The sequence below is a fragment of the Lygodium microphyllum genome, chromosome 5 (genome assembly GCF_053477565.2).
Source record: "Lygodium microphyllum isolate KBCC chromosome 5, Lygodium_microphyllum_v1.1.10, whole genome shotgun sequence".
Lineage (NCBI taxonomy): Eukaryota > Viridiplantae > Streptophyta > Polypodiopsida > Schizaeales > Lygodiaceae > Lygodium > Lygodium microphyllum.
Genome location: NC_141139.1, coordinates 5,379,799 through 5,394,441, shown reverse-complemented (window position 1 = coordinate 5,394,441; position 14,643 = coordinate 5,379,799). Strand labels below are relative to the sequence as shown.

Genomic DNA, 14,643 nt, shown 5'->3' with positions numbered 1-14,643 from the left:
CCTCATCCGATTGATCGCATCCATACAATCTATGGGACTTACCCAGACACAGATATACACGGTTGACTCTTGAGTCCTCCAAGCAACTTGCCAGAGAGAGTGATACTTCATGTTGGCATGCACAGATGTGGGCCTGGTTTGAGCTACATGGCTTTAGAATGAAAAAGTTACCCCCCTTCCAATACCCCCTTGATGCACCATCTCTTGAGTTGAGCAAGTTAGAGATTCGCAAGATCATTAGGATGGATCTTACCTAGTTGGATATCAAAGTGATATGGTTGATGCTAGGGTAGGAGCTAGGGACATTAATGACTTTCTACCACCAGGATTTCCTTCATACTACACATGATGGATTTATTATTCACCCAAGATACATGGACACCCACCTTTCCCATGGGTTCAGATGTACTATTGGGTAGTTGGGCCCCTCCTCACATCAACTAGAGATCAAGACTAGTAGATATAGATCCATCCCACCAAAAGAGTGAATATACCAAATATGTCTGATAGAGCCAAAGACAAAGGAGCATTATATCTACCACTACCCAATATATTATGAGATTCGTGGCTATTTCCACTCTCTTTAGATACAGATTTGAACCACTAACTGGAGTCATGGATTTTATTGATCAACGATGCCTTCGCCTCTCTCTCCTTGAGATACGACGGCTTCATGACATGCACCTCACGAGTACAGCTATTCCAAAACATAAAGGCCCTTTACAGAGGCAACTCACAAACTTCTTCACAAAGAAGACTCGTGAGACTTCAATATAGTTACAGCCCCAATCTACATGGCAGACTTACCGCCACAATCCACACACAAACAAGTACTGATTGATCATGCCGTTCAACTTAGCTGATCCAAACATCTTGGGCCTCAACACAAATACCACCAACACCTTCATAAGTGGATATATGGGATTATTGCTCGATGCCCTCCATACCCACATGAGATTGTACCATCTGGAGCTCATTATTACTACATAGAGCTCTATGTTTTACACATAACCATAGTTAGCTTTCTTTCCTATTTGGCTTTCTGCTACATATTTTGCCCACACAGTTGCACCATCATACACATGATTGTCTCATAGGTCATTTTGGCATTCTGTAGACATTAATATATCATTTCATTTCCTCTCTCTCTCTCTCTCTCAACTTGCAAAGTGTCCATATCCATACATGATATCACTACATGAACTTGGTCAACCCTTGTTTTCATTACAAATGTTTAAAAAGCTCTCAATCAAACACATCGATTGATTGTGTGCAGAGTACAATCTACAATTGAGCAAACAATGGACACAAGAGCTACTAAGTCTCTATACTTACCAAGGGTCAAAGAATCACCAAGTCATAAGAGTTCTCTAAGGAATTTCAAGCACGTTTTTTTCAGCTAGGAAAAAGAAATTTGAAGCTTCAATGCACTAGGCCTAAACATGAAGATGTTGAAACAAACCCTATGATATACTTAGGCAATCTTACTTGAATTGCTTTTTGAATAACAATATAGCTACTAACCATAATAATTAGCATGCAACTTTCCATCCTTAAAGTTAGGTATGCATCTTAGGGTGCTACAAAGAAATGGTATCAAATGGATCGACCTATAGAAAATTGCACGTGATTAATTGTTTGGAAACCCTTTGTGTAATGTATAGTCCATCAAGCAAAACTTTTAATTGCACAAATAATATGCTAGTTTTCTCTATGAAGAGCATGTGCAATGTACTTAAGACACTGTTCAAAGTTTCTTATACTTTGTATTTTACCTTAGGGGGATGTTCTCCAAGATGTTATAAATCAATCTTTCTTTCCTTGGAGAAAAAAACTTTGCAAAATGCTGATCTATGCATAACAAAGTGCAATAAGTAAAACCAATATGTTCCTATGCAACATTCAAGATAAGGATTTGACTTGAAGTTACCCTCGTGCAATTTGCCTTTTGAAAGTGTCCAAAACCAACATGTAAATGGCAAGCCTTTAAAACTTGTTTCATATGTATTGTGCAAATGAATCCAATCAGGAAAGAACATGGAAGAATGAACATCTACAAATTGAGCACATCAAGATATAACTTCTGTGCAATCCTCGATTGTTACTATAGCAAGAATATGAAAATGAACCAATACAACTGTATTGCGAGTGTCCACTCTGTAGTACATAATTTAATGCTCCACCTCTTGAGCTAACCAATCACTTTTTTTTGGGGGGGGGGGGGGGGGTAACCAGTTGAGATTTCAACTCTCATTTTCTCTCTCTTCTTTCCTTTTCTTCTCTTCTTTTTCTGCTCTTTTTTTAGTATGATGGATAATATGCATCTAAAAAGAAAAGAATGTAACTGAGAGTATTCACTGCTTGAATCAAGTAGGTGATTGGCAGGGATCTCAAATGACCATGCAAATAACATATTACTTGAGCTTCAGATTTTTGTCAAAAAATAGTTAAGACATCAAGTAAGAATGAAGCGTTCTATAGCTTCAACAACTCCATCCTCGTCATTGCTACCAACCTTGGCACTTGCCACAGAAAGTGTCTTCGCAGCACCATTTGCCATTGCCACTCCCCACCCAACAAGCTCAAGCATCTCAATATCATTCTCACCATCACCAATTGCCATGGCCTACGAATATTCAACATTGTTCAATGAGTCAAGGTTATGATCTCAAGTCCTGACAAACAAAGTTGACTATTAAAAGACACTAAGGTTGCCATCAAGATATGAGTTCAAGCATATGCAGTTCTGACCATTGATCCAAATTCAAATAATGAGAAGGTGGTTTTCGTTCATTTCTCAAAGATTTAGCATCTACCAATCCAATACACACGCAAGAAGGAATACCCATATCCATAAGAGCAATTATTATTGCTCATCTGTACACAATGACTAAGGTCAAAAGAATGAAACAACGGAGGCATATTTTGTGAAATTCCCAATAGCTAAGGCTGAAAGAATGAAATGATGGAGGCACATTCTGCTGTGTCTTGATTGAAATAGTTTTCTGTAGATCCTTTTTTGGTGCATGTTTCCTGACCCTCCTAATGCTCTTATGTGAGGGACAGACCTGCAGGTATTTGTGCCATTAGGCTACAACATACGTAAATATAATAATGTACATAATACACCAAAAAAATGGTATTATGCATTTAAAGCTCTTATTTGAAGCTCTGATTTGAGGGACATCTCTCTAAAACCAAAAGCTGCTCAAACCCTCAGATGGGCAGCCTAATGCAGTGAACTCTCAGATAAGAGCTCATGGCCTATGCCACTAATAGGAAAAGTAAAGGTACAAGGGGGCAGCCGTATCTCACCGACCTCTCAATGCCGGATCTGTCACCTTTGGAAAACTTGCATGGGTAGAGCATATGATGTTTGGCATCAGAGGAGATCATCTAAGATTGATCACTTTGGTAAGGATCTTATATGGAATTCCAAGTAATGCGATTGGTCTCCGATAATCTCCAATTGTCACCTTTGGTGCCCTTGTCCTGCCCCTTCCCTGCTCTTGTTGCCCCATCTCTCCCTTGCTGTCTGCTTCCTACCTTGCTCCTGCCCTTCCTGCCCCACCCCTGCCCTCCTGTCTTGCCCCTGCTTTGCCCTTCCTGCCCTGCACCTGCCCCTGCCTGGTTGTCCTCTTGGTCCACGCCCCTAATGTTCCTCAGTATGCCTGCTATGGGGGAGCCTTAGTAGCACAAAGTGAGGAGGCAACAGAGGAGTAAAGGACTCAGCTTTGACAGACCTCTCAGATGAGATTGTACATTATTCCAAACTGGGAGAGATTCTCTTTATAGGAGATATTAATGCCAAGACACAAAGCAAATACTATGATACATATGATTTTGAGGATCCATGGCAACTACAAGTGATGGATGTAAAGGATGTAGGCACAAGTAGGGTACAAGCTGATACTAGAGGAGGTAGCACTCGATATGGCAAGTACCTACTAGAACCAGAGTTGCAACGCCATCCCAATATCTACAACAGGATGAAGAAGTAGACCAAATTCAAAGCATTGATGTGGTTCCAGCATAGTGGATTAGTTCTGTGCTCCATTGAGATGATGTAGCTAGTCATATCCTTCACCATCCCCCCTTGTCCAATTGGAGTGGATCATACCTACCTGCCCCTCACCATAAACCCCTCTCCACATCCACAGGTTCCAGCCACTACCCACCACCTTCTATTTCAAACACAAAGTCACTAGCATATGCAGCCATCACATCTATAATGGGCTCACATAGTTCGAGCACACCGCTCCCCTAGGGAGACTTGCCTCCTAGCTCACCTTCATCCTACTCAGCCGCTCTGTAGTGTTGAGCTATAAATGCATTCTAAATGTAATTAGTACAAAAGAGATGTATTCCTAAAGTGTTTGTGTCCCATAAGCCCGGCCCTAATTTGGGAGGACCCATCCATCTATAAATAGGTAGACTGCCCACTACTTGGTCTTAACCTCATTTTAGCAGTTTGCAAGTGCAATATACCTGCTGTCTACACCCCATTCATGAAGGATATCTCACTTCGAGCTCTTTTCCGTCAACTGCCACCTACTGTCCAGCCTTCTTCATCAGCTGGTAACTGTTTTCAGCCTGATTTCGACTGCTGGTCTGCTGCCTTTAGTGCTCCACAATACTGTCCAACCTGCGTTTTTCACAAGTTTGCTGTGGCCAACCAAAGTTATCAACTGAAGACCTGTGTTTGACTGCTCCGCCATCACCCAGCTTGCCATGTACATTCAAGGAGACTACTTGCTACGTTTCGGGAACAATCAGAGTACGACACACTCTCCACTTGATACTCTCTGCCCCCGTCCTTCAGACATGGGAGTCCAGGGTCAATATTTCACCTTTGCATAGTGTGTTTGCTGTATTAAGCATTGTCTATATTCAGCATTCATTCATTCATTATCTTCTTCAATGTTCATTGTCTCTAGGTTACTGTTGGGAATAAAGGGCCATCGTGCCTTTTATATGTGCACGGGTGTGAACGCACCCTTAGCACACTTGTACTTTCATATATATCTATCTAAAAACCTAAAGTGGTACACACTCCAATAGTACCCAAGAACATCTTGCATCTCTCGCTCTCACTCGCGGCTGTTGCTCACGTGTTTTGCTCTTTACCTGACATTTCATCGCCGGACATTGCATCTCCGCAGCGCATCACTCACTTCAAACTGGTATCAGAGCTTCGGCTAAGGTGTTCGCGCTTCTCGCAGTCCGTGCAGAGCTTCGGTTAAGGTGTTCGTGCTTCTCGCAGTCCACAGGTCACGTTTTTCAGCCAGGCGACATTTCCCAGGTTGTGCGCAGGTCAGTCAGTCATTTTCTGGTCAGCTCGTCACTGTTCTTGGACAGTGTGCAGTCAGGCGTGCAGTTCCAGGCAGCGTGCAGGTCAGGCGCAGATCAGAAGTGACGTGTTTTGCACAGGCGCTGGTCACGCAGGTCACGCCAGGTCAGTTCGTGACTTTCCAGGCCACGTGCAGCTGGCGGCAGGTCAAAACGCTGGCGGCAGGTCAAAACGCAGCAGTCGTCACGTTACGGGACAGTTTTCGTCAAATTTCTCTTGCAAAATTTTTTAATTTTCAAAGGTTTACTGCAAGCTGCCCCCTTTGCCCACTGACGGGAGTTCGCGCGTGTAAGCACAGTTCTGTGTTTTGGGCAGATTTGAGCCACAAATTTGGGGATTTGTCCGGATTTGACACGAGCAAGACACACAGTGAGATTCTGTCTCAGAAATTGCAGGAATTTGTGACATTTTGCCTCCGAAATTTGGGGCTTTTCATGTACATGTTAAAATTGGGCTAAAATTGACCCAATTTCTTGACATTGATGCACATTGGACCCCGTGCAATTTGGGGCTTTTGCTGTTTGAGCAAAATTTGTGCGCAAATTGGTCATTTTATGTACATGCGGGTTTAATTTCATGCAATTTGGACGCCCGACACTTGAAAAATTTAGGGGTTTTGCTGAAATTGCTTCATTTTGGCAAAATTGGTCTACTCTATGCATGTCAGAGACAGTGCAGATGTATGGTTGATGTTTTGAGCACAAAACTTTGGGGCTTTTGACCGTGCGGGTCAAATTTTATGCCCGTGGGTGCATGTACAGCAGAAATTGCAGCTAAAATTTGGGACTTCTCATGTAATGTGATGTATTTGTCCTTGGAACAGCTGTCATCAGTTGTGAAGTGCTGTAGCACAACATTTGGTGCTTCTGAAAATTGATTTGCAGATCTGAAATTTCTGCTTTTAACTGGTACTTATTGCTGGTTGGTACTTGTTTGTACCCTGGTCACTTGTTTGACAGTTTGGGCCTGCATTTGCTGAATTTGTGGTCATATTTTGGACTGAAAATCATGGCTAGCAGCAGCGATAGCAGCCATCTTATGCACATCAAGAAACTTGAGGGTGCACATAATTTTGCAGTGTGGCAAAAGCAATGCTACAATATCCTGTTGCAGAAGAAGCAGGCTAAGCCGATCAAGGCCAAAGGGGTAAAGCCCGTAGATGTGGAACAAGATGACTGGGATGAGTTGAACGAGCTTGCACGCTCGACCATTGAGCTATCTGTCTCTGATGCTCTGCTGTTTAACATAGAGGGTTTGGACACTGCCTATGCCATTTGGACTAGACTAGAGGAATTGTATGCTCAGAAGAGTGCAGCTAGTAAGGTGTATTGGCTAAAAAAGCTTATGGATTTGCGGATGAAAGAAGGAACTGCTATGTCAAATCATCTGAGTGAATTCAACTCAATTTTCAGCCAGCTGGTTGCTTTGAAGTTTGTCATTGATGACGAGTTTAAAGCTACCTTTCTGCTTTGCACTCTACCAGAGAGTTGGGATACATTCAGGACTGCCTTGAGTAACTCGAATGCTATGCTTATGTATTCTGACGTGGAAAGCTCTTTGCTTATGGAAGAGATGAATAGGCAAAATAATGCATCAAGTAAGTCGTCTAGTGCCTTGCATACCAGGGGCAGATCACAGCAGAAGGGAAAATCTGATGGCAAGGGTCGCAGCATGTCTCGCGGCAAGAATGTGGAATGCCACCACTGTGGCAAGAAGGGTCACTTCAAACGTGACTGTTACAAGTGGAAGAAAGAGAAAGGCAAGAAGACAGAGGACAGCAAGGAAGAGAAGAAAGAGAGCCAGCCCAAGAAGAGCAGCGTCAAGATCGAAGAGGTGAATGTAGTCACTCAGGACAGTGACAGTGGGAACAATGTACTCTTCGTGTCTTCATGTTTTGATGCCCATGCATTGGTTGCCGATTCGGCTGATGACATGCATAGCTGGATTTTAGATTCGGGTGCCTCCTTTCATGTCACCTCAGAGATTGGTTTTCCGATTATACAGGCGGTCGACATGGTGTTGTCCATCTCGGGGACAACTCAGCATGTGATATTGCAGGCATTGGCAGTGTGCAGCTTCAGTTTCAGCATGGTTCTGTCTTTACTCTTCAGAATGTTCGTCATGTACCTGAGCTCAAGAAGAGCTTAATCAGTACTCGGCAGCTAGATGACGATGGTTATCATACCACATTTGGCGATGGAAAATGGAAGATCAGTACAGGATCTAGAGTCATTGCCAGGGGTTCAAAGAGTGATACTCTGTATCCTCTTCATGTATCTAGTGTGCGTGACCATGTTGTCGCAGTAACCGAGCAGCCAAGTGTTTCTTTGTGGCATGGCCGGTTAGGGCACATGAGTCAAACAGGAATGAAAGTTCTTTCTCGTTTGGGTTACTTGCCTTGTCTCCGTTATGCTGATTTTGAGCATTGTGATCATTGTGTCTATGGTAAGCATGCGCAGACATCTCATAAGAAATCTCTTTCTTTGAAATCTTCACCTCTAGAGTTAGTACATTCAGATGTATGTCAGATGCCAGGATTGTCTTTGGGGGGGAAGAAGTACTTTGTCACCTTTGTCGATGATGCTACACGGAAGGTATGGGTTTACCCCATTCGTAGCAAGGATGAAGTACTTGACAAGTTTAAAAACTTCTTGGCATTGTTTGAAAATCAGACTGATAAGACACTTAAGTGTCTTCGCTCTGGCAATGGTGGGGAATATGTGTCCAAGGCCTTTCAGGCATTTTGTGACAGCAAAGGGATAAAAAGGGAGCTCACTGCCCCTCATAATCCACCCCAGAATGGAGTTGCAGAGCGTATGAACAGGACTATACAGGATAAAGTCCGTACTATGCTGTCTCATGCTGCATTACCCCATGGTTTTTGGGCAGAGGCTGTTATGACAGCCGTTCACTTGATCAATCGGTCACCAAACAGGTCTTTGGGGGGGGGAGTCCCTCAGGAAGCGTGGTCGGGCAAGCCACCTTTTTATGCTCATTTACGAGTGTTTGGCTGCGAGGCTTTTGTGCACATTCGTAAGGAAGACCGCAGCAAACTTGAGCCAAAGTCCTGTAAATGCATATTCCTAGGATATGGTGACGAGGGTGAAATGGGGTATAGATTGTGGGATCCCGTGAAAAGGAAAACAGTGCGCAGCAATGATGTTATCTTCCGGGAAGGTCGCATGCATAAACAGCCCGAAAAGACTGAGGAGGTTCGTAGGGTTGTATTCCGGGAAGAAGTACCTTTTGGACAGCAAAATGTGCCCGCTGTACAGCAGCAAATACCTGCTGTAAATGAACCTGCGAATGCAAAAAATGATGCTGGAAATGATCAGCCAGCCATTGCCCATAATGATGAGCCACTAAATGTGCAGGAACAGCCAGGACAGCAAGCTGTTAATGTTGATTTGCAGGCTGAAATGCCAGGACAGCAAGCTGTAAATGATAATATGCAGGCTGAACAGCCAGCAAACAATGATCATTGGGTTAGGAGATCGTCTAGGGCCACTAGACAACCCGACAGATTCGTTCCTGGTGCAAATAATGTGGCTGATTATGTCATGATCACTGACTGTGGTGAGCCGTCATGCTTCAAGGAAGCAATGGACAGACAGGACAGCAAGAAATGGTATAAAGCCATGCTGTCAGAGATGGAATCTCTTGAGAAAAACGGCACTTGGGACTTGGTGCAGTTGCCTAAAGGGCAGAAAACGCTTCCATGCAAATGGGTTTATAAGATGAAGGTCACTTCTGGTTCCTCGCCAAAGTACAAAGCCAGATTGGTTGCTAAGGGGTACAAGCAGGAACATGGAGTTGATTTTGATGAGATCTTCTCTCCTGTAGTCAAAATGACTACATTGAGAACCATTTTGGGCTTGGTTGCAGCTGAAGATATGGAGCTCATACAGATGGATGTAAAGACTGCATTTTTACATGGTGATCTGCATGAAGACATATATATGCAGCAGCCTGAAGGGTTTGTGGCTAAAAGCAAAGAGAAGATGGTATGTAAGCTCAAACGGAGTTTGTATGGGCTGAAGCAAGCACCAAGAGAATGGTATCATAAGTTTGATACATTTATGCAGTCTCAAGGTTTTCAAAGAAGTCAAGTGGATCACTGCTTGTACACCAAGAAGGCCGCAGATGGCAGCCTAATTATCTTGGTTCTGTATGTTGATGACATGCTGATTGCTGGCAGGGATACTCATGCCTTGGATTCGTTGAAGCAAAGTCTTCATGGCAGCTTTGACATCAAGGATCTTGGTGATGCAAATCACATTCTTGGCATGCGAATACTCAGAGATAGGTCCAAAGGATTACTCTTTCTATCTCAACAGGAGTATGTCTCTAAGGTTTTGCAGCGTTTCAATATGGAGGGGGGGAAACCAATTGGTGTTCCATTGCCTCCATATGTGAAACTCAGTGCAGAGGACAGCCCTACATCTGATGATGAGAAGGCTGAAATGGCCAAGATTCCATATGCTTCAGCTGTTGGCAGCTTGATGTATGCTATGGTTGCTACACGTCCTGACATTGCCTTTGCAGTGGGAGTGGTTAGCAGATAGAAGGCATCTGTCGTTGGCTTTACGGATGCAGACTATGCTGGTCATGCGGACTGTAGAAAGTCCACTTCTGGGTATGTGTTTACCTTCACAGGAGGAGCAGTCTCTTGGATCTCCAGGCTACAGAAGTGTGTTGCACTGTCTACTACAGAGGCAGAGTATGTGGCTGCTACTGAGGCATGCAAGGAGGCTTTATGGCTTTCACGTCTGGTGGGAGATCTTGGCATTACAGAGTTACCCGTTCTTCATTGTGATAGTCAGAGTGCTATCATGCTAGCATGGAATCCCGTCTTTCATGCAAAGACGAAGCACATACAGGTGAAGTATCACTTCATCAGAGATGTACTTGACAGCAAGAGCATTGAGCTTGTCAAAGTGCATACAGATGATAATCCTGCAGATCTTCTCACGAAGGGTCTTCCAGCAGAGCGGTTTGCTCATTGCCGACAGATGATGGGAGTTGGATAGATATATGTATTTCAGCTTTGTACATACTTAGACTTAGCTGATTCTTTTCTCCTCTTAAGGCACATTGCCTTTAGGTGGGAGGTTGTTGGGAATAAAGGGCCATGGTGCCTTTTATATGTGCACGGGTGTGAACGCACCCTTAGCACACTTGTACTTTCATATATATCTATCTAAAAACCTAAAGTGGTACACACTCCAATAGTACCCAAGAACATCTTGCATCCCTCGCTCTCACTCGCGGCTGTTGCTCACGTGTTTTGCTCTTTACCTGACATTTCATCGCCGGACATTGCATCTCCGCAGCGCATCACTCACTTCAGTTACCCCCCTACCCCTAACTGTGTTCTTTATCAGTCTAGTTAGTCATACAATTGTGTTTGTTATCTATAGACAGGTACTTCTTTCCATCTAGAGCTTCCCACACTCCACACACACTAGGGGACTCACCAGACCTAGAATCATGCCACAAAAGATGGTATGATGATAAGTGCATGGAGCTATACAAACACCTCTGGATCCAAAGAGGGGCCAAGGCTAGGGTATATTACAGAAAGGGAATCCCACATGCAAACAAGGACCTTGACTCACCATGAACGGTCGACATACAAGGAGGTACAATATTGGGATCTGTCACTTATTCATGTTGAGAGACGTGGCCATGTAGCACGGCATAGAGTGCAAGAGCCACGCCAGCCCACACCCACTAGTGACCCGGAGATATGGAACTTCTATGTAGAGAGACTATATGATTACCACATCAGCATGTGAGGCATAATTGAGCAAGTGAAAGCGAGCAAGAATAAAACTCTATTGCTACTTTGTGGATTTCCACAAAGCCTTTCATAAAGTTCCACAAGGTAGACTACTAAAGAGACTATAGACACTAGGGGTTCCATCAAATATGATTTGGGGCATCTATACATTGTACGAGAGGGTGATAGGCTAAGTGAGACACCTAGGAGGACTTTTAGACATAGTCTCTAGCACAATTGTAGTGAAGTAGGGATGCCCTATCTCCCCTACACTTTTTGGACTCTACATTGACAAGATAGAAAACCGCATTACATAAGAAGGAGATAGGGTGGACATAGCAAGTACCCTAGTCTCTATTATGCTTTATTTTGGTGATACTATTTTGGTTTCTGAGTCACAATAGGGTCTACAATGACATCTCCATGCTCTTCGTGACTTCTCTACACAAACGTAGATTGATGGTTAATCTTGGGAAGACCAAGATCATGATCTTCCACACATCAGCCACAGTGAGGAGAGCAGTCTTTACTCTAGGAGCCAGACATATAGAAGTTGTGGACCTATATGTCTACTTAGGGATCACATTCATTGCATCTGCTAGGAGATTCATCATGGCACATGCAGCTAGGGATCGACTTACACAAGGATATGCAACATTGTCCATGCTAGATAGACAATGCCATGAGGTGCATCTCCACGAGTCTCGCACATAGAAGTGGCTATTTGACATACTGGTCACACCAATTATGTTTGGTCCCCCAACCTAGCATAGGTTGAGAGACCACATATCATCATGCTCTCATAGATAATCCATATCAAACCATTAGTACCACATGAGATCATTAGAGCAGAGTTTGAAGCAGCCCCCATGATGTTGGAGGTTCTTTTTCACACCATCAACTTCATACATAGAGAACGCGACATGCACTCGAACAGACTACCTACGAGGGCCTTCAAGGTCTCTAAGTAGCTAGCTTAGGCAGGACATGAGACATCATGTTATACATAGGTCCAGCATTGGCTCACAAGATATGGGAGCAACATGGACCACCTTGTCCCCTTTCAATATGGCATTCATTCCCCCTCCATAAACCTCTCTCACACTTAGAGAAACCTAGTCGTGCAACAAGAGCTTTGCTAGCTGCACATACAACAGACAAGGATCTCACCCCTACAGCCACTTCCCCTAAAGATGTCACACTACACAGACCACTTTATGAGGAAGAGGAGACACCTCCCTCAGACTAGTCGTGGGGTCTCCAAACCAGCACTGCTTGAGTCAATGTCTAGTTAAGATTCAAGGCTCCACACATCATTAATACAAGCAGGCACTCTGATAGAAGGGGAGGGCACAATCACCACTCACCAATTTCTTCCAAATAGTGACCACACACACAGTACCTACACAAAGCAGGGTGAAAATCCAAAGAGCTGGGGAGATGAGTGCAACCCACGAACCACAAGTGCAAGGGTAGCAGACACAAAGGCTACACTGGAGAGAGAGGAGAAATCTGCCAGCAACACGAGCGGTACCTGGTAGAGCTAAGGGGTCAATCTAGATGCTACCCCCATCCTATCTCATCAAGGATGTATAACATACTCTAACCACCACCAATCCTAACCGAATAGAGCTACTTATCAATGTATCATAATCAACCACACAACTATGACATTACTGCTTCATATATTCGTCCCATCATCTTCTTGTTGTATCCCTACATGGGCATTGTACTATACATCACTTTTTCCTTTGCACAATTATCACACACACACACACAACACTTGGATGTCTAGTTGTAAACCTGAGTAGGGTGGCATAATACTCCATGGCTATATGTAGTGCAGAAGAAATCCTTGTTCACTCTAGCTATTGCTTGTGTCCAAAACTAAGCTCTTGCATGATACTTAATACTCTGATATGTCTTTCCTCATAGCATCTGTCTCTGCTTTGGTGACATGCAGCCTCTCAGTCATCCACTTGCATCCTGGGTGTGTTTCCTCCTCAAGTGATAGCAATGAAGCTATAGTAATCCTCTCTGTCTCCAAGAGGCCTCTTTCCTGCTCTTGGCCTCCTCTCTAAAGAAGAGTTGATCTCCTACAGGTGTTCATCCCAAACTTAGCTACCCATCCAGCTGAGAAAGGCCCTTCCCCCCAAAATCTAACAATGGCCTCATCATACTAAAGGTGGCTAGGAATCGTAACATTGACAGTGGCTCCCTTGACTCCTCCAAAAGAACCAGTTGTATCGGTGCATGATCACACAAAATGCACCTCACGTTGATCATGCAGCTGTAGCTGCCATCCATGACATTGTCCTTGCATTCCCCATGGCTCAATATCACTTCTTGCTGTTTAACCTGCAATTGCAGCAATGAATTCTCAAAAACCAATTCTGATATGTGCATTTTTTTCCTTTTTCTTTGTTTTGGGGGCCTCGGGGAGGGCAGGGGGGAGTGGTAGTGGTGGGATGACGCAATAGACTTGCCAAACTAATCCCCACTTTTCCAAATATCCTAGGCTTGTTCGAAGTTCCAAATGACATACCTACACTTAAAAACTTAAGTGGCTGCGGCCCCAAACCTAGGTTATCATGTCTTGCTGCCCAAACTTCCACATTAAGGTTGAAAGCCACTCTTCTGGTCCTTAACTGAAAGTTTCACGTAACCTTCATAATTTTAAATCCCAAGGTCCTGACCATGTCCTGGGCTAAAATTTCAAGAATGCAGAATGATACTCTGACCTAGTGACAATCAACCCTCATAGCATGGGACATATATACACAAACGTAGCCAGGGTGTCTAATAACTCATAAGCTATGAATTTGAGAAATTGATACCAATAGTGCTACATCTTGATGGATAAGGGACTTGACTCCCTGCTGGAGTGGGCACTTGCATCAACTCGTCTAAAAAATATATGCCTACTTGAGAGAGGGATGAGAGGTGTCATCATACTAAAAGGTGGCATCTGTCCAAACCACACTCCAAGAACCAATGTGGAAGAAAATCTTATGCATTGTATTGAAGCTTTGCAGAGATTCCACAAAAGCAACAAAAGATTTGCAGGCTTGTGCCTTTGCTTGGTTAATCAGATCCTCGAGGTGGAGGTAAAATATTGTTACTTGTGTCTACAAAGTAAGCAGTGATGTAAGTCCAGGCCACATTGGAATACATGGTGATATTCATGGTGGGTAAAGTGAATAGTTATTGAAGATTGAACCATAGCCTATTATACAAGGGTTTGTGTTTGGAGGCACGTTTCCTGAAGGATTAGAGTTTTGGGGTTTCTGTTCTTGTTACTTTCTAGCTCTCTTGCATTTCTGTAAGGGGTGTCTGGATTCTGGATTATTTAAGTGCCAGCAAAATATTCTAAGTATCACTGGAGCGCTCTTTGTTGAAAGCATGGTCTAGCAGATTTAGCTACAAGGTTTCTAAGGTTTCTTCCTTTTTTTCTCCTTGTAACAGTCACAACTCATTCTTTGCTATTTACTTAATGTATGATGTGCAGTAC

General features: G+C 43.6%; 1 protein-coding gene across 1 annotated transcript in view; it reads right to left on the bottom strand.

Annotated features, from left to right (window-relative positions):
• Window positions 1–2,036: 2,036 nt before the first annotated feature.
• Window positions 2,037–14,643, bottom strand: part of LOC148035471 (endoribonuclease YBEY, chloroplastic-like) — a 124,783-nt gene continuing 112,176 nt past the window's right edge. The window contains exon 13 of the mRNA XM_087677425.1: window positions 2,037–2,626. Coding sequence (XP_087533551.1) covers window positions 2,456–2,626 — 171 coding nt within the window. The 3' untranslated portion in view covers window positions 2,037–2,455. The remainder of the gene's footprint in view (window positions 2,627–14,643) is intronic.